This window comes from Oryzias latipes, chromosome 13 (assembly GCF_053564925.1).
Source record: "Oryzias latipes strain Hd-rR chromosome 13, Olatipes_Hd-rR_3.1".
In the NCBI taxonomy this organism is placed as follows: Eukaryota; Metazoa; Chordata; class Actinopteri; order Beloniformes; family Adrianichthyidae; genus Oryzias; species Oryzias latipes.
The window spans coordinates 5,018,912-5,041,128 of NC_136249.1; the positions used below are offsets into that span (position 1 = coordinate 5,018,912).

The 22,217-nt window shown below is 39.7% G+C and overlaps 1 protein-coding gene and 1 long non-coding RNA gene across 11 annotated transcripts in view; both read left to right on the plus strand.

The window, feature by feature from the left end:
* brip1 (BRCA1 interacting helicase 1) overlaps positions 1 to 22,217 on the plus strand; it is a 151,024-nt gene that overhangs the window by 78,929 nt on the left and 49,878 nt on the right. For 7 of the 10 annotated variants that reach the window (XR_002874397.2, XM_078929987.1, XM_011482983.4 and 4 more), the window contains 6 exons: positions 361 to 1,050; positions 8,806 to 9,126; positions 9,502 to 9,557; positions 12,430 to 12,508; positions 12,589 to 12,792; positions 12,992 to 13,134. Coding sequence is in view for 8 of the 10 variants with exons in the window: in XM_078929987.1 (XP_078786113.1) it covers positions 361 to 1,050; positions 8,806 to 9,126; positions 9,502 to 9,557; positions 12,430 to 12,508; positions 12,589 to 12,792; positions 12,992 to 13,134 (1,493 nt within the window). In the remaining 2 variants the exon portion in view is untranslated. Of the gene's footprint in view, positions 1 to 360; positions 1,051 to 8,805; positions 9,127 to 9,501; positions 9,558 to 10,909; positions 11,189 to 12,429; positions 12,509 to 12,588; positions 12,793 to 12,991; positions 13,135 to 22,217 lie in introns of those variants that run through there. The other 3 variants (XR_013647251.1, XM_020708494.3, XM_020708495.3) reach the window with 3 other exon arrangements.
* LOC144981710 (uncharacterized) lies at positions 16,282 to 19,311 on the plus strand. The gene is made up of 3 exons (XR_013647252.1): positions 16,282 to 16,483; positions 18,667 to 18,998; positions 19,072 to 19,311. It is a non-coding gene; the product is annotated as an uncharacterized LOC144981710 (long non-coding RNA).

Consider the following 22,217-nt stretch of genomic DNA (forward strand, 5'->3'; position numbering starts at 1 on the left):
AGTTGAATCAGTGTGGTGGGTGAAGTGGTAAAAGGCAGCAGCCCCCTCCCTCTCCACCCTACTCATCCACTGCTCTCATAGTTGAGTGGCTTGCCTCATTACTGTAAGGTCCTTTGCGTGCCTGAGTGGCGCTGGAGCGCGCTGATGAGCAGATGTTGGACTGTTGCTTTTAATTAAATCCTTTTGACCTTTGTTTGGGTTATATTGAGCGTATACCCACATTTAATACACATTTATTTACCCGCGGCAGCTCCATAGCTACAATATCTGTCAGTAATCCGCTGGTTTAAGCATTACAAGTGTCCTGTGAAGTGACTGCTAAAAGCCCTGATTTGAACTTTTGTTTTTATCTCCTTGCAGAACTGCAGAAGATTCCACGCAGTCCCCCACCAGAGCAGATTCCTCATCTTAGCACAGCGTCACCACCTTTTTATAACATCTTCACCTCCAGCGCCGCAGGCACTGTCTTCAAGAAACCCATCTTTATAAGTAAAATACCCCCCTCCAGTCAGAAGGAGATTCTTGAGGCGCCTCCTTTACCAGTGAAGCCAGAGAACTTTTGCCAAGAGCAAGAGGCAGAAACCTGTTCAGGTGAAGTCAGAGGAGAATCTGCAGATCCCTGTGCCGAGCTGCCTGTGGTGGCTGCCCTCACCAAGTATGAAAACGAAACGCCCCCAACCACCACCTCGGATGAGGATGAGGAGGACCAGAGCATTTTCTTTACCCCAGAACTGTTTGAGGGCGAGGGGGACGCAGAGGGTCCTCAGGCCAATGTGGACACAAAGCCCGTTTCCAGTAACTCCCCAATCACGGGCAGCCCGGAAAGGCTTTCAGAGGAGCTGTTTGGGTCCGAAGAGGCCCCAAGGTTAGTTTCTGCTTTGAATGAACAAAGCAAGAGGGGCTCAGAGCTCACTCAGGAACAGGGAGCCGAAGTCAGGCGACAAGAGCAAAGCGAGAAGCTAGAGGAGGTCGAAACACCAGGCAGACAGACAGGAAGTAGACTTCACAGGCTATCCAGGTCCAGGCAGAGGCTGTCCTCCACCCACACAGGTAACCAACAGCTTTTAAAGGAGAAAGAGTGTTGAAGAAAAAAATACATAGCTCACACCTGACAAAACATTAATCAGATATTTACTGGAGATAATATCCAACAAGATGCAAGAGAGGGATCGTGTCCATATATGATGTTTTCACATTTCCTCGGTTTATCAGTGCTGCCTGAATCACTAATACCATGTTTTCAGTGGACATGGAGGCTCCAGAACCTCAGACTAGGCTCTTATTTTGTGTGACAGCTGATCTAATTAAAGCCTGTTCTCCAAAGACGCACAGCTAACCAACGGTGTTGAAATTGTTTCACTGATTGAAAGGCTGTTTGGACGAGTCATTAAAATGCAAAAGCAGCATCTGCGTTCTCTGCACAATCACTGAGTTTTGTGTAAGGATTCGTGTGTAGGTGAAGATTCTAGATGCTCCATCATGGCCGATTTAACGCAAACATTTTCCCTATTTTATTTCTAAGTAGGCTATTTAATGTGATAAAATAAAGTGATGTTTAAAAACTTTAGTACAATAAAATGGAATGTTTGCTGTTTAAAAATTTCTAAATTGTTTGTTTGTTTCTTTACTTTCAATGAATTCCTTGTCTCCCAACACAGAGGACAATTAAAAAAATGAGAACATTGGAAAAATAAATTATCTATCAGGAATTAAAGCATTTAAAAAAACATATTAAAAAGATTATTGTGGTAGAAGTTGAAAATATATGCAGAGAACTTTTATTGTAAAACAGTTTAAAATATTACTGAAAAGTCTTGAAGCCAAATAACAGTTAATAATTTCTGTTCATCTTTCTCAGAGTAGCACTTTAATGTTGACTGCAGTAAAAATTGCCATTATTGGTTGCTTTAGCCTTGAAAGAGAAGTCTCTTATTTATTAAAATGTTGAATGCCAGATTATCAAATAGGCCGACTTTGAAGGAAGACCAAATAATGACATAAAACACAATTACATTAACTGGATTTGCCTCATTACATGAGAAACTTCATGGATGTGTGATCTGCGCAGAACAAGCAAGTGTTTCATTAAAACATTTCTCTGCTCATCAGCTGCTTCGCCAAGGCCCTTGTCTACGTAATCGCACACGATCGCTCGTTAACATAATGAAACCCGGAGCGTGGAGGAGTCAGTGAGTGTGTCCTGAAAGCAGTTAATGGGGAGCTCACATTACTGAAAGATTCATGGCTTACATTGTGTGTCTTTTGTCTTAATGCATTTAGTATTATTCAGGCTATTCCCTAATTAAGCGTGTGTTCAGACTGGACACATTTAGTTTGCTTAAAGTGAACCAGAGCTCGTTTCCCCCTATAATCCGGATCAAAGTATAAATATATACCCAAGTGGACCCTGGTCCAGGACCAGGAACCGCTCTCGGACTCATCTTTGGAGGTGGTCTCGGTTCGTTTCCAATAGGACTAAGCTTCAGTTCTCTCTAAGATTCCTCAGTCTGAATACAATCCATCCTTGGAGCAGAACTGGTCTCTAACCCTTGTGCTATCTTAGATGACTCCACCCTTCCATTGAGGTGTTCTCCCTACCATGACAAAGGTGGATAAAGGTGGAAAGATTTCATGTAATCCATGGACACCAGTGAAGATCACAAATCATTGAAGAAAAAAGGGTTCAGAGGACTGTCTAGTGGGTCTAGATGACCCAACTCCCAATGTTAAAGTGCCTAGAATAGCACAAGGGCTAGACTAGACTGTTGTCAAGATGTTTCTGGAGAATCCAGTTTTAGCAGGTTTTTGGATTGATCATTGAATTTTTGTACAGATGCCTCATAAATTGAATGTTAAACCGAGCAATTACACATTTTGTCATGAATAGATCATTTGAAAAAAAAATAAAAAAATTTATTTTTATTTTAATTAGTGTGTGTTGTACTTTGTGGTTGATAACAGAACAGCTCCCCAGAAAAGATAGCTAAAGTCTTTGGTTTTGTACTTACGGTTTGGACACTGTCTATTATTTTGGATTAATTGCATTTTTGAGTAAATTTTGCTGTAGTTGCTCAATTTGACAACCAGCAAACATTTACCATTGTATAATAGTTTTTTTGACAGCATTTTATTAAATTGTTTTTCCTTTTTTTCTATTCATCAATCTCTGCAGGATTTTAAGCTTTTCATTGAAAGCTTTTTTGGAATTTAAAGCATTCTTAAGGCTCAGATCTGGTCTGACGATACTTCTGTAGTTCTGAAGTCTTGAACTAACCTATCTTTAAAATGTTTATCCTAGCTGTTAAGACGTTACATCTTGGGACTTTCTCAGGCCCGGTATAGTCTACCCATCTATTGTGTCATGAATTTCTACAAACCCCTTACACTCCTAAACACTCTTTAAAGCTGCCTCATAACGAGAACTGCCATTTCAGAAATACCCACTGAATATAAGCTATGAAAAAAAAAGTAAAGCATAAATTCTTCACACAAATCTGTCATATGTATTGCACTTTATATGTTTTTTTTGGAAAAAACATGAAGCAGAAGAAGAAAGAAAACGTTCTAACATTCATATTGAAAATAAGCGTGTTTGAGATCACCCAGGTGGACGCAGCGCCGCAGATCACCTGGTGTGCCGTGTATGCTGGTCAGTGTTTTGCCCTGATGTCACATAGCAATCAGAAAAAATATTGTGAGAAAAGGGCGGGTTCAAGGCACCTACCTAGACGTGCACAGTTGGAAATTTAGTGACTACAAAACAATGCATTGTGGGAAACGGTGTCATAGCAGTTCTTGTAGTTAAAAGTGATGCTGAACAGAAAAGGCCAGAGCTTGATGAAGGAAATCTTTGTATTTTGTAACTCTGCAAATAATGAATCACTGATGAAAAATAAACAAGGTTTCATTTTATATAAATGGTAACTGAAATCAACATCACTAAAATTACTTTATTAGAAATGGTTTTACTTTAAATATTGAATTCTTGTATCTTTTCTACTGATAATCCTTTTGGTTTTATTACTAAGCATCAGACAGACTCATAAACTCATAAGTACAGCCATCAAAAGTCATCTGTGGTTATGTGTTTTATGGTGGCCTTTAGAAACAAACTTTTATTTCAGTTTATTTTCATTTTTCTAGGACAGTGACCATTAAAAGCATCACCACAATGAGCCAGAATTAGCCCAGTGCTATTTTTCATCTGTTGTCCCCAGACAGATTTTAAAATTGTCTGCCTTTAAAGCTAAAAAAGAACAATTTAAAAACAACAATTGAAAATATCGGATATACAAAAAAGGATATACAAGAAAAATGCAATTATAAGACAATGAAAATTAAAACGTAAATTGATTTTAAAAAAAAGCTACATACATTACATAACATTAAAATCGATATAAAAGATATAATAGATCATACCAAGGGGGAGATGCACTTTAAAATTCAATCGAATGTTAAGGACAATCCCAACTTCTCGTTCTCTTTCAGTCTAGCTCCAGCTCAGCGTTCGCCTTCCTCTTAGGTGCCTTTCCCCGTCCCCGCCTGCAGCCGCCTGGTCTCACCGTTGGTCTTGGCGAGGCGCTGGTTCATCTCAAACATGCCTATTGACATATTTACTCATAGGCCATTCGCGAATCACCTAGCAAAAAGTATTATACTCATATTTTATTTGACTAAAGTTCCATGGAACCGTTGGTGACTGCAAACACCACTGCGGCAGTAGGGAAGGCCCAGCAGCGTTTCCACTTTCTGAGAATACTCAGGAGGAACAACCTGGACAAGAAGCTGCTGGTGACCTTCTACAGAGCCACCATCGAGAGCATCCTCACGTACTGCATCACAGCCTGGTATGCAGGATGCTCGGCCGCAGACAGGAAGGCGCTGCAGAGGGTGATCAACACAGCCCAGAAAATCACCGGCTCCCCCCTGCCCAGCCTAGAGGACATTGCTGGCTCTCGCTATACGAGCAGAGCCAGGCAAATCATCAAGGACTCCCACCATCCCAACCACCACCTGTTCCAACTGCTACCGTCAGGCCGACGGTACAGATCGCTCAAGGCTCGCACAAATAGACTCAAGAACAGTTTTTTCCCCAGAGCAGTCAACCTCATAAATAAATGTGAATCCCACAAAAAGCTGTAACTTCGTGCAATAACTGAAACCAATGTGCAATATTAACAATTCCCAGTGCAATATAATGCAATTTAAAATAGTTATTTAGCTTTGTACATATGTATATTTTCAGTGAAACACAATTTTATTGTTCTTTAGAAGATTATCTATTTTTATTGTTTAAGCAGCTGGAGAGCACCGGTAATCTCGTTGTCACAAGTTTCTTGTGTAACAATGACAATAAAGGCTTTCTGATTCTTCTGATTCTGATTCTGGTGTGGGGTAAGTCTGTTGTGGCCCCCACACACTCTCCCCCTAGCTTACAGACCCTCACAACCCCAAGCTAACATTGGCGTGGACAACAAAAATGGCAAGCAATATTGAAGCTGTCCAAATGAGCAGTTTAGAGTCAGATACCAGCTCAGACAAGGAAAACAAAGACTAGCAAGGATCTATTTGTCAGTAAGTGGATGCATCAGAATGGAGCGGAGCAGGGAGCTTTGGGCCTGACGACTGTAGCACTTGCATCACAGCTTAAAGCTTTGTCAAATGCCATTTTCCTCCTGATTCACAACAATTTGAATAAAGAAAAACTCAGAAATGGTATCTTAATCTTATTTATCTCAAAAGATGTCTTTCATCATCCAAAAATATACCACAAGAACATGTTAAAAACACCAAAAACATGATTTCATCTGTGTGGGTCTTTAATTATGCTTGAGTATCAGTAAAACAAGTATACTATAAACCTTGTACGTGTGATGTAGGACGTATATTAACTAAATATTTCGTCAGACTAAATTGGAATATTTTTAATTTAGGATATATAAAGAGTATAAAAACTTCAAGTATACTGCCTCATTTTTAGCATAGATTAGTATGCTTGAATGGACTACTTTTTGTTAAGGGATGGCCAATGTATATTTAATACATTTGGCATTAAACGTTTTTATTGGTATTATGCAAACTTGAAGTAGATAAACATCTTATGAGACCACAAATTAGAGTTTTCCTGCTTGTAGCAATCTATGTTACCAGCTCTTAGTTTGTGCCATGACCATAAGAAAACCACCAGCTTTGTTTCCACAAGCCATAATAATGCTGCTCAATCGTTGCCATTCCATTTCAGTTGTTCAAACATACCAACTGTGTAACAAACTACAAATTTACACTTTTTTAAAGCAGTTTTCGATATTTTTTTCAACTTCTTACCAAATTGCAAGCTGATGTTAATGCTCCCAGACAAAGAAGCATGTAGCACAAAGTCCTGTCTAGATTAACAAATGACGAGATACAGTCAAATAAAAAGCTTGGGTTGGGGATGGTGTTGTAATAAAACAACATTTTAAATTTAGAGCTGACACTTTTGCAGCTAGTCAAAGAGGCACGGCCCGCAAAGGCCTCGCTTCAGCATTAATTTGAGCAAAACTAACATTTCCAGTACGATGTTTGCTGGTAGACAAACGGGAAAGAACTGTGTGGCTTGGTTTAAGCATCAAATGACACAATGCATATAAAGAACAATGTATGGTTGATCATGGCTTTGTAGCTAAAGCTACATTACCATTATCAGGTTAATGAGTTACAGTAAAACAAAGTAGAAAACACCACCAAAGCTTTGCATTAGCACTAAATCAGTAAATACATTTTGTTTTTGCTTTTGGCTGAAAAATAATGCTCGTCAATGACCTCACTAATGTCATTTAATGTCCTGGAGCCTGAAAAGAGGGGATTTGTATGTGTGACCTGATCAGAATGAGATCTGGTGCTATAGTCTGTGGTCAAGCAGCAACCCGGCTAAATGATGCCTTGCTGCAAGCTTCAAACACAAAAGGTCCCCAAATTGGTTGGGTAAAAAGTATTACTGCAAAGGCATCAATCACAAATAACAGGCAGGTAAATCTCTATAACTTTGCTATAATCATTAATGGAATCCAAGACGTATCATGTGAAAAGAAAGGTATGTTGAAGAAAAAGAAGAATCTTGGTGTTTTTACATTGGAACAAAGTGAAAAATAACTTGCAGCAAAAGTGTTAAAGTTGATTTATTTAAATTTTACAGTTTTGAAAAGTTTGGGCTGGATTTCTCCAACAGATTCTACTACAAAATTTCTAAAACTGGACCTTTATTGTAATAATTTTTAGTAATATCTTGGACCGCTGACAAAGAGAAATGGGATGTATTTCTTGAGTTTTACTTTTTGGCCAGATCCACCTAGGCAAAGTAATGCAATGATTGCTTTAATCAAACCGCTGCACCTTCACTTGTGAACAAGAACTTAATTTTTGAGGAACTTAAAGAAAGGGCCTAAAGTTAGATCCCCTTAACAATCTACTCTAGAAAATAATAATTTTTACTTATTAGCTGGCTACAAAAGGTTTGTTTACCTCTGTAGTTAGGTTTAATATCCAAGTCACCTCTTTTGGAGTCATTTTTTTATGGGCCTCATTGTATTGTAACTTAAAGAGGGAAAATGTTTTGAAATTAGGGTGTAGTCCCATTGAGATGGACAGGTTAGGAACAGCTTTGCAACAGAATAACTGGAAGCATCCAGACTTATAAGGCTGCAGAGCTGTTGAACAGGCAGATGGTCAGTGTCTCTCAGTGGCTTGAAGACAAGTGTTTATCTTTTAGTTGTTCCAAAACTGTTTTAATGTGCTTTTCTTTGAAATATAAACCTACAGATAGCTTCTAAACACAAATTAATTGCCAACCAATCCATAAAGTTGATGAATTTAAATATCTGGGAGTCGTTTTATATTTACATGTAAAATGTGACGCCCAAATTAAGAAATTAACAAAGACTGTTAGGACTAAAAGAATTGTTTCTATCTTAAAAGATCTTGTCCAGCAAAAAATGTAGTTACGTTATATTTTCATGCAATGATTTGATGCCATTAATCCTTCTGTATCATTGTTTGGAGCCAGGCTAACCAGTCTGCAATGAAAGGTGCCGTTTCTCTTTATAAACAAGCTTTAAAAGTGCTGGACCAAAAGCCAATGAAATGGCATTACTATAGAATTCAAGAATAGCACTATTAAGTTTTTAAAATTTTATAGTGTTCTTTGTTTACATCATTATTTTGTAATTGTCTTAATGCCCCAGAGATGAGAAGCAACACAACTGAAAAATATCAAACCCGATGTGTCACCACAAGGAGTGACTGCAGACCCGCCAAATCACTCAGGGACCTGGTCTGCAAATTAGCTGTTAGCTAGATGGCATATAGACTTTTTTTTAAATTGAATACAATACAAAACAACACCAGAACATTTACATAAAATTCACAAAATATGGTGAATACAAGACAGAATATCGCAATTTGAAAGGAAGCAAAAAAAGGAAAGACATTTTTTTTCTTATCAGTATGCATACATAAACCTGTACATATTCATAATCATAGAGAAATTAGGGAAAATGATAAAATATGGAAACAACTATTTCAGAGTTGGATAGTGCATATAGACATAGCATCAATTGGATCTGAAACTGTAAGAATGTTTTTTGTCCTGTCCCTCTCAAAGAAAAATAAATATAAAAAAAAAAACTTTTCGGGTTCTCCTTTGACCCGTAAATTTAAAAAAAAGATGAGTAGAATTGGAATGATCTTTACTTAGAAGAAAAACCCAATATATATTCCATAAATCCATGAACCGAAAGCATCTCTTGTATTGTTTTCAACCATTAACAGGAGGAGTGTACGAAGTCAAGAATGTAGGAAGGGTCAGCGCTCAGCAGCCTGAGAGTAGCAGCAGCCCGAAGGGGTCAGACAAGTCCAGAACGGGTCACAGCTTAACACTGCCAGTCCAGGGTGTGAAGACCAGCCCCAGAAGTGTTCATCAGAGACATCTACTATCAGAGGCTCAAGAAAGCAGCTGCAAAACAACAGAACCAATCCTGACGCAGAATGGAACGTCTGCTGAGTTGATATCTTCTGTTAAACGAGAAGAAAAGTGGACCAGAGAAGCAGACGACCAGACGGAAGAAACGGCAGGAATTCAGCACAACAAAGGTAAACTTTACCACAAATCTACAGCACAAAGGTCATATAACATGCTCCCAATTTGTACAGAAAAAAACTTTATTCCCCCTCCATAAATATTGTGGCATGAAAATAAACTGTCTTTAGATAAATGTGAACACTTTATTTACCTATCATGAAGGAATAGGCTGTTTATTTTGATAATAATGTATTTTTTAAATTCCTTCATAAAAACCAAATATTTGACATTAATCCATTTATAAATTATTGCTGAATTTATTTAGGTTTAGTTTTCTTTAGCGGAATGACAGACTCTAGTAGGTCTTTTACTCCAGCCACAGTGTGTACTGCACACGGTTTATGCTTGCTAAGGGAAATGTATGTGTTCTGTTTGTTTTAATTAAGCTGTGAAAGTGAGGAGGTCTTACAAACAGAAACACAGGAAGACCCCTTCAACAAAGGTAATCCTTCAAAATCTACATCTGCAAAATCCCTCACTGGTGCTTTGCTTGATTCATATCTGCATTGTGGCATTGCTTCTTTAAACCACCCAGAGTCACATTCAATTCTCACCAGCATCTCACATTAGCATAGAGAGTCTTGTAACTGTTTAGGAATTAACCACATTCTTTAAAGATCAGTTTTTTCTGATGACCAGTGATCTTTCAGTGATGGGGAATGTTAGAAAACTGTCTTGAAGCCACTTCATCTTCATCTCTCTGCACCAGTTAAAGGTTACACTTTCTAAAACACTTTAGAAAAACCTCTCTGATAAGTAATGTGAGTATACTCTGTACGTGGGAAAAGCGGCTGACAGCTCTGTAACACCTCTGTTACTCATACTCTGGTGCCAAACCAAGACACTTTATAGAACATGAAGGCTATTCTAAATAGAGCTGTGACGTGTGGGATTTTTGACCCCCCCCCAAAAACCCCACTAAATCCCCCAATGACAACGCCGTATTCTTTATTAACAAATAACAGTAACAACTAGCTACTACCTATCTAACCAATAAACTAACTATATAGGTGTTGTAGAATGAGTGTGTGTGTGTGTCAGCGCGCTGCGTGTGTAGGAGGAAGGAGCACGCACGTGTGTTGGGGGTGTGTGTTGATTCTTCTGCAGTGGACTGCTCTCTAGCTGCATGCGAGGTTTCACCTGTGCTCTCTGGTACAGACATCTTCTCAGAATATTATATATTATTGCGCAGTAATAAACAGACTGCAGACACTCTGTCACCTTTCCGTTAGCCATGAAGCCCGACACCCATGAAGAACACGGGGCAGGAGGCCCCGCCTTTATTTATACAGACACGTAACTCTGCGCTGCACAAAATAGTTCCCAAACAAAACATGTAGTGATATTCATCGCACTCTAACAGTGCGTGTTCACGTTTGGTGTTACAGAGTGAAGGAGAACAGTAATAACCCCCCAACACAAAATCCTCCGCAACGCAGTAAATTTGTCGTATTTAGTCGCAAGACAGAAACTTCTGTTGTAGAATGAGGATGTGTATGTGCTTCTGAAACCGCACAAGTGTGTAAGAAGAGGGAGCCGCGTGCAGCGTAGGTAGTGAAGGAGAACAGTAATAAAAGGTGTTCCCCAGAAGCCCTTGAAGTCCGAACACAGGACTAGTAGAAAAAGTAAATTATCAGCAAAGATGGATGTGTTTAATTTGTGTATTATAGTTCCAATCATGCACCAAATGCAGAACTTTCCCAAAAAAAAAAACGTTCACAAAAAAAAAGTGCAGTGATGCGGCGGTTATCGTCACACCCCTAAATCTAAACATGTTGATCCTCCCACTTCAAGCACAAGCATGAAGAAAACCTGAGAGGAAAGCAGGATGCTGCAGTGAAAGCTAAGTTACAGCTCTAAAGCAGTAACGCATTCAAAGGCAAAGCCCAGATCCACTTTTATGTCTGCACCACTCATGTCTGGTATACTCCATGCCGTCAGCACATTGTAACCTGTTTAACCATCCATATTCTTTGCCTTACTGTTAATCCAAACACCAAATGTTTGTCGTCAATGCTGGAAATCTCAGACTTGAGGTATTTTTTCCCATTAAACATGATACCTTTGTTACTGCAGTGGCAGTCTGACTCTTTGTTTTATTTACTTCATTCTGACTAATTGTTTGATACAGATCTCCTTTCATTTGCTGTTAGCTGGAACACAGAAAACCGCTGCATTTTGCCGCGGTTTATTGCAGCAGAAGGTTTTCATCTGATTCTATTGTTCAGAGTCAGATGGGGCTGATCTGGATCAGTCAATCCAGATCAGTCGGAAAGGATGAATTCAACTTTGGTGACACTCTGAGGAGTTTTTTCCTTTTAGAAAAGCCTCCCCATTGTTTCCGCATGTTTCCTGTTGTGATTCATCTAGAATAGCAGTAGTGTGGCTGCACAAATGCAGGAGCAGATGCCTTGCCAGACCATCGCAGACACTCAAAAGTGTGATTCATCACTAAAGTTTGGAAAACTTCACTGCAGTAACAAAAATCCTGTAGATTTTTGTTACTGCAGAGAATTTGAACTTGCATTAATTTCTTTATTTAATTAGAGCAATAAAGCTTCCCACTGAACAGTCTGTTGGTAGTCTGAGTAACAGCTCCCAGAACAGACAAAACAAACAACAACATTTGGTGTTTGAAAAATATATGGTATAGAAAATACCGTTATTCTGATTCATCCACTTCCAGACAAACAGATCCATGTTCGTCTTTGTTTTCCTGGTCTGAGCTGGAATCTGGCTCTAAACCGTACGGCTGGATAGCTATGATATTAATCACCATTCTTGTTGCACTGCTAATGTTAGCTGGGGAGTTGTGAGGGGCTGTAAGCTAGCAGGAGAGACTGTAAACAAAGAGCTCTCAGAAGTGACTTTTCTAATGGACTCCTGCTGCTCTGCAGAAAGTATGTCCTAGGAAACGAGTCAGGCTCTTTGGATTTTGGCTGAAAACAGCCCAATCATAATTAAAGACCACTGAGAACACTTTGATAATAGATTAAAAATGATCAGAGTGGGACTTCAAAGGATGCTTTTCCCTTAGAATTAAACGTCTGTGTTTTAATGCTTTACTAGTTTAGAAAAATAGACTGCATTTAGGAAGTAACTTTGTTATGTCTCCTTAACCTTTGATTGTTTTTAAATGTTTGAGAATATGACTCGATCTGTGCCACATTTTTAATGTTAAGAAAAAGGGTTATCCAAATAAAAAACTAACGGACATTTCAACTTCTAATGTCAACTGTTTGTGGCTGTAATGGAAGTGAACGGTGTCATGCAGTATGTAGTTCATATGTGTAACATGTTCATTGCTCTTCCAGATCACTGAGGTACTGAAGCCGTGCTTCAAGGGACTTCACTGTGCTGTTTGTGAAAAAGAGCTCCTTCCTAAGACTCAAGGTCATTTTTAAGTCAACTCTCACTGTTCAGTGCCTTTGGAACTTTTTTGGGTTTTTTTACTTTGATAGTTGCACTTTTAGGTATAGTACGGCAGTCTGCATGTACATTCAAACAGCTAGCAGTTCTTCGAAGAGACTGCGGTCCTGCCTTCCTGACTCGCCGCTGCCGGTGTTCACCCCTGCAGCCGCCAGGTTCAGGGGACTTTCTGCTTGTGGTTCAAAACCTCTCAGCAATGAAGATCCTAAAGACAACCCTGCAGCCTGACAGTGTCAACACTGGCACTGGTAGGCGGAGCCTCGGCTGATTAGTCATGGAGTTTAACGTAAATTCTAGTGTGGTTATAGTACCAGATTTATTACACTAACTGAGTTAACAGATAAAAAATACAAATGTTAAGGATCATGAATCACCCTTATTATTGTATACACTTTTCTCTACAGTTGGTCTAATTACTTGTTTTCCTAATTCTTCTTCCTGACATAGCATACAATGCCATCTGGAACCCTGAAGAAGGCTCTGTGACCAGATTTCTGCAATGCAAAGGCTGTTGCTCCCAGATTCCTGGTCTGCCGGCAGCTTTGATAGCAGCGGAAATCCTCTACCCCAGAAACATGGCTCAGAATCAGGTTTGTGACTGGAAACCAGTGTTAGAAGAGTGGAGCTCTCCAGGTTCTTCAAAACAGGGCAAAAAAAAAAGAGGTTTCAGTTTTAAAATTCTTTTTTAATAGATTAACACTCCAGCCTTTATGAGAAAGCCCCGCCCCCGGCCTTAAGGTGGCGCTGTAACCTGTAATTAGTAAATCTGATAAAGAAAAACGCCTTTTGGAAGCAACAGACTCTCCATGTTAATTCACTAACAGCAAATTCAATCCAAGCGACTGTAACCTCTGTTACCTGAGAACGAGGTGTAACACATACCTATTTTGTTTGACCAAAAACGATTTAATGGATGAGCTTTTCCCTTGAATGGAACTGATTTTCTGGGGACAGGTTAAGCTGTGCATCCAACAGTGCTGCAGTTGCGTCTTTGGGTTGACTCTCAGTGGTAAATGCTGTTGAGATCCACCCGAGTTCATCCTCAGTCAGGATGACGATGAAGAAGAGATGTGGACACACTTAGGTCCAAGGTCTAATGAAAGAGCAATAACCTAGAGAATGTAACAAGACTCATGCAAATGGAGGTTTTCGTGAGGATGTGTTACCCCCTGGGACCTTTTGGTTTGATTCCGTTGCTTTTATGCGTGGACCTCCAAGTTGTACAAAGTGGACACATGTTACAGCAGGAGGCATGAATCAATCAATACCCACTCCCACCCTCCATAATCTGTCTCGCCTTGGTAACCCAGGAGCCTCTATGCACTTGGTTCGTTTTTTTACTCTGATTGATTTTTAGACCTTCAGGCTGTTTTTGCTGCAGCAACTTTATTTTGTTCTTATTTAAGGCATATGGCAGTTTGGGCTCAATTAAAATGAATATTGAGGGACACACAAACTCACATTTCAGGTCAATTTTTTTGGAGAAGTGTGAAAAATGCTCACAACATTGATCAGAAAAAGTTGTTGCTCTTCAGAACTAGCTAACTTGTGGATGTGACTTTTTTGGAATAAATTGTTTGAATGATAACACGGTTCTAAAGTTTATTGCCAATCTCCTAATGCTGAGCAGACTTAGATGCTGTAATTCTACTCTGAAACCTCAGATGTGACATTTATGGTGTCCATTACTATTGATTCTATTATCCTATCAACTATTCACTTACATTCATCTTTGTCCTCAAATGCTTTTTATTGACCATTGCTGTTTTCATGGCTGCTGTGATTCACCACATAGCAGAGAGTGGAGATTAACGGCCAGATTACAAAGATTAACCTTGAAGGACTGGTAATTTTAGGTTAGACTTTCAAAACTTTGTGAGACTTTCACAATTTTTTTCTTTCATACAATTTTTTATATATATAGGAGCAGACATGTAAGAAATATTTATTCATTCTAAATGTAAGTACCAGTCATTGCTGGTTTCACTGTCTTAAACCTGGTAAATTGAGGTTTGAAGCATGTGCAGAAATAACAAGCGTAACCCTAAGCCTTCTTTATGAAAACATTAATTTAAGAATTCTCCTTCCAAAAACTGTAAATGAGGGAAAAGCATTGTTTGAAACTAAGATTAGATTTTTTTGTGCCTTTATCTCGATGTGTGGGCCATGTTAGTGACAGTGTAAGTTTGACACATGCCCACCTCTGCCAAGAGGAGCTGGTGGTCCTTTGGACGGTTGCATCAGGCATTCTTGTCTTCTGCAGCTGAGCTGTGGTTTTGACAGACACCATATTGCATGTGAAGCGTTTGGAGTCTGTCTGGCTCTGCCTGCATGCAGTTAAGTTATCTGAGGCAACACTCTTGGCGTGGGGCTCGACACGCTCACAGAAACGGCACAGTGAACCATTGTCATCTTGACCTGTTAATCTCCTTTGGCCTTCGTTGCAACCTCTTCCTCCTCAACATTCATCACTTTGCCATCTGTGTCTGTTTGTGCTGCTGCTCGGAGTTGACCTGCCAGCTTCATTCAGTCATTGTTTATGTTCACTTAATGAGAGTGTGCAGACACCATGTGTGTTTGAATGGCCCTTCTTTTAGCACTAATAATGCCAAACTTGAAATTGTGACCTTTAAATAGGTGCTAACTTAGAGCCCCGGTAAATTTTAGAGTAGAATTAATGTTGGAAGATTATTTGTCTTTTAATGGTTTGTATTATTGATTTTATTTTGTGAAAATAGTGAATATGAGGGGATTTATTCTTGGCTCTCCATTTTGAAACGCCAATATTGTCCTTCTTTCACAATAGTGGGTACTTTTTGTGGCCATAATATTTACACAGCTCTGTCTCCTGCAAGCAGAAATGTCAAACCTAGCATGAATTGTGTTGCTGGGTGAAGTAAAACAGGTCACACTATGCATGGAAATATCTTTTCAATGTGCTGAGAAGGTGCAAATTAGTTTTAAATGACGACATTCAAACATATTACAAGCTTTTTTAAACAGTGAGGGTATTTCAGTAGTAAAAAAAATAATGATGAAAAGTCAGAAACTGGAAATGTCCTTTAGTGGTGCTTGAAAGTTCCCATTTTTAAGGTACAAATTAAATGGTTAACGTGGACCTGCAGTGCCTTTTGGAGAAGAGCTAATGAAATTGATTTCTTTAAGATGAACTAACCTGATCAGGATGACCGGATCATCTGGTTGTGGAGGGTCTTTAGCGGTCTGTCTGCCGCAGCAGCTGTCAGAACTTGGCTTGAGTCATAGGTTTGGAGCTCCTTGGATAATAAACCCGGATTTAATCCAGAGGGTCAGTGGAATTAGACACCTAATCTGCCTGTATGGTTTTATAAGTTGACTAATCTTGGCATAGACATCCGTTGTTTGGTCTCATCTTGGTATGCTTACGCCATAAACTGATTAACGCTATGTGTTTTTGTGGCAAATGTTTGTAAGCTGAAAGCTGGATTTTTTTTAAACTCCTCATTTTGTAGAGGGTCTCAGTGGGAGAGCATTAAAGCCTGGCAATTAGCCATTTATGGCCCCCCTCCCCAGCGGATCCGTCCTTGAGACAAGAAACTCTGATCCATTAAACTACTTAAGTTCTTTATGTAGTTGATGCTGAAGTTTTGAGTGGCTGGTGTCTGCTTCTATGTGTCCACACTGCTTTGTGTTAAAAAAACAGCGTTACCATGACGACGCCTTTGTTATGGTTTGATATTCTCCTCAAACGAGAAAACAGAAATAATCACCCTCATTTTCTCTGCTATTGATTTTTGGGTAACTGTATTTACTTCTTCTTTTTTCTTTTCAATCAATACAATTGAATTTTTCTCTTCCATTTAAGGCGATCAGTGCCAATCATTGATTTACACTAGGCAGAAAAAAGTTTCAGTCAAATTGGATTTTATTTAGACGTAATGAACAGTTTTATTGAGCTCCGTAAGTACCATTGATACTTCCTAATCTTGTACATGTAACTTTTGTCTTTTGGTGCACGCATCAATACAACTTGCTAACACGGATCTATGTAAAGTGACAGGATCCCATTTTGCCTGAACATCCCTGCAGTCTTTTCTGCTCAGGGAGAACCTTGACTTCAGCCAAACTGTCAGAAATGTTAAGTGCTGGTCCAGCTTTAACTTGTTTTAGCTCTGTGCTGATTTCTTTCTGTCAAAGTATTGTGTTTGGTCAAACTTTCTAAGTGTTATCTAAAAAACTAAGTAGTAAAATACATTCTACATCTTTTACTTTTAAAGTCTGAGGTACAATCCGGCATTCACACTCAAAGCAATGTGCGCGTCAGATTCGCGTCGGTCGCCTCTACTTGGACCTGCGGTGAATTCGCTGTTCGACGCCCGTCCAAAAAATCTGTTCATAAACTTGTCGTCCCAGACGTGTATGGGAGGAGCTACAGCCAGATGTTTTTAGCCTGAGCTACTTGGAGCAGCGTCTGTGTTTATCTCATTTACAACAAATGGAAGACACGGAGGATGTTGGTTTATTCTGAAGAGCTCTACAAAAGCATCTGTAATCACGTCTCATGTCTGGGGTCATTACATTATTCAGACACTCTCCCAGGACGGTGAAGCTTCACTTCTTCTGTCGTCAATCAGCGGTGTCTGATTGACGGCTGCTTTCTGCCATGTTTCTGTGTCTCTGTGACCCAGTTTAATGACTTGATGCCCCACATTAGTCCAAAGCGGGAAAAATTAGGTATAAAAATAAAGGATCTTTTTATTTTTTTCTCAATGCAAACATAAAAAAATATCATAAAGTAAAGGAGGCCCAAGCGGCTGCAGCCTCCCCATGCCGCAGCCCGTCTGCCCCCCAGCGGGCCTCCCCAGGACCGGTGTACCGAGCGCCCTCGCTCAAGCCCCATGGGCCTCCAGGGTTTACCCCGCCTTCACCCAACAGTACCTGGGACAGGCTCCAGCAACCCAGTGGCCCCAAAAGGGAAACAGCGGGTTAAGAAAATGGAGGGATGGAAGTTCAGGATGATTGGATCAATCCTCCATCTTCAAACTATCAGTAGTAATTTATGCAAGGCTTTTTTAAAGGATTGCGGGGAAAAAACACTTATTTCATTACCTAAATTTGCAAGTTGAAATCCAAAGTAGACCTAGAGCTTTTGAGGACTGTCTTTGGTCTTTTAAACAAAGTACACAAAAGTAAAAATGATTGGTCTTGACACAGAAATGTTCAAGCATTGAACCAAATGTCAGACTAACCTGACCTGAGGTTTATTAAAGCACAAAGGGAGCCAAAAACAAACTAATAGAGTGGAAAATAAGATGCAGATGTAACAGTGAGCAACAAAACATGGTGGTAAAACACTGATAGGAATCACAGGTATTAAGGGGAGCTGATATTCAAAGCCAAATTTTTTTTTAACTTTCTTCTTTTCCAGTAGCAAAACAGGAAAATAAAATAAAGGGAGACATTTTTAGGCCAATTTAGCTAAAGACATTTTGGGCATTTTTTAAAAGAAGGTTAGGGTTACTTTTTTCGTTGTGCATCTGCACCTAGACTGCTCTGCAGAGGATGTATCGCTTCTTTTTCAAGAGGCTTTGCCAGTTCTGAAAAAGACTGGTCAGAGAACTGGTCCTGACTAAAAACCACAACTGTTCTTCTGTCAAAAAAATTAAATCAATAGCTGCGGTTACATGGACAAAAGTAGTTGGAATAAGCGCCTGGTCAGAATAAAAATGCATAAAGTAAAGACACCGGCAGGGGAGGGCATTAGGACCGCATTAGGTTCATTATGTAGCTTCAGGTTTACACATGTTAATGTTGCACTTTTTTTCCATGTTTAAGGGGAAACAAAGACAAGAATGAAATAGTGTCTCTAAATTACTTTAGGTATGTCACAAGCAAATATTTTAAGGGCAAGTTCCTGACATGGAATAAAGTTAAGAAAGCAAAAGGGGGAAAATTATTTAGCAAAAACACACAAAACACTTGAATGTTTTCTTGAGTGCTGCTGGCATCAAACTCTAGACTTGTTTTTATTTTCTCGATCCATTGAATGTTCTTTTGTGCTCCTGTTTCTTAAATGTATTCAAATCCCAGATGACATGTTTTTGTTACAATTGAGATAAATAGACTTTTTTTTTTCTTTCTAGAAATGCGCTGTGACTGGACGTTACATGAAGGTGTCATTAACCAATGGTGTGTTGCGGAACTCTTCCATCCCAGTGCTCTGCCTGATCATTGGCTGCGTCAAAAAATGAATGTTTAAAGTAGAGTTTGATCACAGAGTGCAGTTTTTAATCATCGAGGACAGCTGTGGGGAACTCCCTCAGAAAAACCTAAAGCACCCCAGCTTTTGGGAATCCCTCCGCAAACATTTCAACAGATCAAACATGTAACTTCTCACTCATCTCCCGCTAAATGCTCTGCCTTTCTCCTGTGGAAATGATGGACTGCCTTTCTTTTGACAAAGTGCAGGTGAAAGGTGAGGCATTAAAAGTTGTGAGAAAGCTCTGTTAGCTTTAGGGACTTACATGTACGCACATTAATGTTTCCAGAAATGGGAGGGGTTAAAAGCAGGCTGCTGTTGGTGGTCTACATCTGTGTTGATCTAGATCAACACAGCAAGTGTCAAGACATAGTGCATCACAACACCCCGCAGCTTCAGAAGGATCTGTCCTCAGAAATGCAGCCTGTTACGCAGAGAGATCCTCCTGCCAGAGTTTGGACCAAACTTACTGTTTGTATTTTTACTTTAAAAAAGACAACAACATAAAAAACAATCCTGCCCTCTTGAACCTATTTTGCATGTGTTTTTACCACACGCAGTCATCCAACGCTCTGAAGAAAATCCTGCTAGAGTCCTGACGGTAAGGTTCTTTGTTCTGGCCTCTCAGTGAAATCTGTTTGTGCTGACAGACGAGGCTATTAAAGGACTGGAGCTCTTAAAATCAAACAGGACACACTCAGTGTTTAATTCTGTAACAACACAGCCAAAAGCTTGCTCTGACTCATTAGACTTTCAAAGCCTGCTGCCACACCTCAACGTGGGAATGACACTTTTCGCCCTAACTCTATTTAAACAGCCTGATTCCACTTTCTCTGCACTCTGCTTTGAGAATTTGGCAGATTTTCCGAGCTATAATAGAGCTTTGGCTACATGCAAAAGCTCAGACTTCAAAAACGGTTTACAAATGTTGAATGCCAGGCAGAAGTGTGGACACAGACGCACCTCCTACTCTCTTTGATGTATGCATAAATCCTTTTTTATTTGTCGGTAAGCTGGCAGGTTGGCTCAAAGGTGTGGACAGGTATGAATGAGTTCTGCTCGCTCTTTCAGCAGATAAAGATATTTATGTTATCTAAGAGTAAGGACTGTGTGTCTTAGGTCTCAAACATTTTGAAGATCCTGCAGCTGCCCAGAAATGAGTTTATCAGTCATGTCAGAGCGACCCAACATCACAGGTTTGACCACCAAGTTTATGGGTACTTTTACTTCACCTATAACACCAGTTCCTGGTAATACCTGTAGATTTGCTACTTTAAAGTTTCACAAGCAATTTGTCAGCAGGGCAGTACAAAGACAGCATTTTGTCTGGATCATGCTGGCTTTATTGTTTGGGGTTCAGGCAGAATTCAGGCTCACCTGAAATTGAGGATAAAACACCAAAGCACTCTGGAAAAAGTTCAAACCTGACGAGCCCTTCTAGCACATCATTTATGGAATACGATAGAGGTGTAACAATTCATTTTGACAATAATTCGATTCATACCATAATTTGTGGCTGCTCATACGATTCATAGTTGATATTGTTTCATTTTGAATGATCCGATTCATTGACCTACAATGGATCCAGAACATCTTTATCCAAAACTTCAACCAGTGTGACTCTAAGAGAAATACCTGGGTATTAAACAGTACAGGTGAAGTTTTTCAGATTTCTTAGATCTCTTGCAAAATAACCAAGTGTGTGCAAACAAATAAGTAAACAAGAATGAATGTCAAATCCATTCACATTTTAGTTTCCTAAAGTTCCACTCACTGTTGTTTTTCCACATCCAAATGATCCAAAGGGAACATTCTTAGAACATTCTAGCACACTGGATGGTCACATGACTTTGCTAAATTCAAAGTGTTTCCACACATTGGACTGAAATGATGGTTGATCAGTTTATGCTGTCATCACACGCGTGGTGTATGCTGTGATGAACTTGATCGTTTTTCTCTTAGGATAAAATAAACCTACAATGTCTCAGTCCAAAAGTTATTTTCCAAGATTATCAATTTACCGTAATTTCTGGACTATAGAACCCACCTGATTATAAGCCGCACCCATCACATTTTTAAAGGATAAACCATTTTGTAGGATAAACCGCATGTGCCCACATTGAAACATGTGTTGTAGATTGAGGATGTGTATGTGCTGAAACCGTGCGCCGAGCGCGTGCAGCGCAAGAGGGAGGCTCTCACTCCCTCTGCCCTGCTTTCCTTCCTCCTACACACGCAGTGCGCTGACGCACACACACACAGTCATTCTACAACACCTATATAGTTAGTTCATTAGTGAGATGGTTAGTAGTTAGTTGTTACTGTTATTTGTTAATAAAGAATACTGCGTTTTAATTATTACTTATCAAATCAAATCAAACTTCATTTATAAAATAGCGCTTATCATACTTGTACCGGTATTCAGTTCCGACGGGGCAGCCGGGGGGATTTTGTGTGTGAGGGTGGGTGGGGTGGGGGAGGTTAACCGCAACCCCTGCTGCTTCATCACCGTGGTGATAAAAAATCCCACACCGTCACAGCTTTATTCCAAACAGTGCATGTGACGCAGCAGTAACACTGCAGTAATATGGTAGTAACATGATAGTAACAGGGCTGGTTAAAAAACATGCCAGTAAAAGTCACTGAGAGCTTTCTTCATCTTCCTCCTGTGCACTGAAACCATGGAAGTCTTCCTCCTCAGTGTTGGATTGGAATAGCGTCAGATATTCTTGGCCACACTCTCTGTGTCTCCTTCGTTGTTGCTGTCAGTGTCACTCTGAGGTAAATTCCCTCCTGAGCTTGCGTTGTCCTCTCCGTCACGCAGCAGACCGGCTTTTCCAAACCCGTTGGTGATGGTGGATTTTTTTCACACTGCTTTTAACTTGAAAGCTGCGTCATTTGCATTTCATCTTGCATTTTCCATGATGAGGGTCTGTTCGTGCTGTTCATTCTGTTCGTGCTGTTCATTCACAAAGCAGGAATTTACATTAAACTTGCATCTTCCTCACACATATACCCTATTCCCCCTGTCTCTCTCTTACCCTTTCTGCTCGAGCGCCCCTTAGGGCCGTTAGAAAAAATGCATTAAAAAAGAAAAAATGCATAAATTAGCCACATCATTGAACAAGCCGCAGGGTTGAAAGCGTGTGACAAAAGTAGCGACTTATAATCCGGAAATTACGGTATAGAAATAGATTCATCGATTAATTGTTACACACCTAGAATATAATATGAGAACATTATGCACTGCAATTCGTCTTCCTTTCTGTTTGAGACACTGAGCTCTGTCTACGTTAAAAATGCTCGAGTGAAATGTTCCTGTCCCATGTTATTCTCTAAATAATACAAACTAGTGAAACTGAAAAGATTTTTACATGATATTTTGTGTGCACATCATTATGTAGTATGGAAACTTGAAAGCTGGGAATTTTTTTA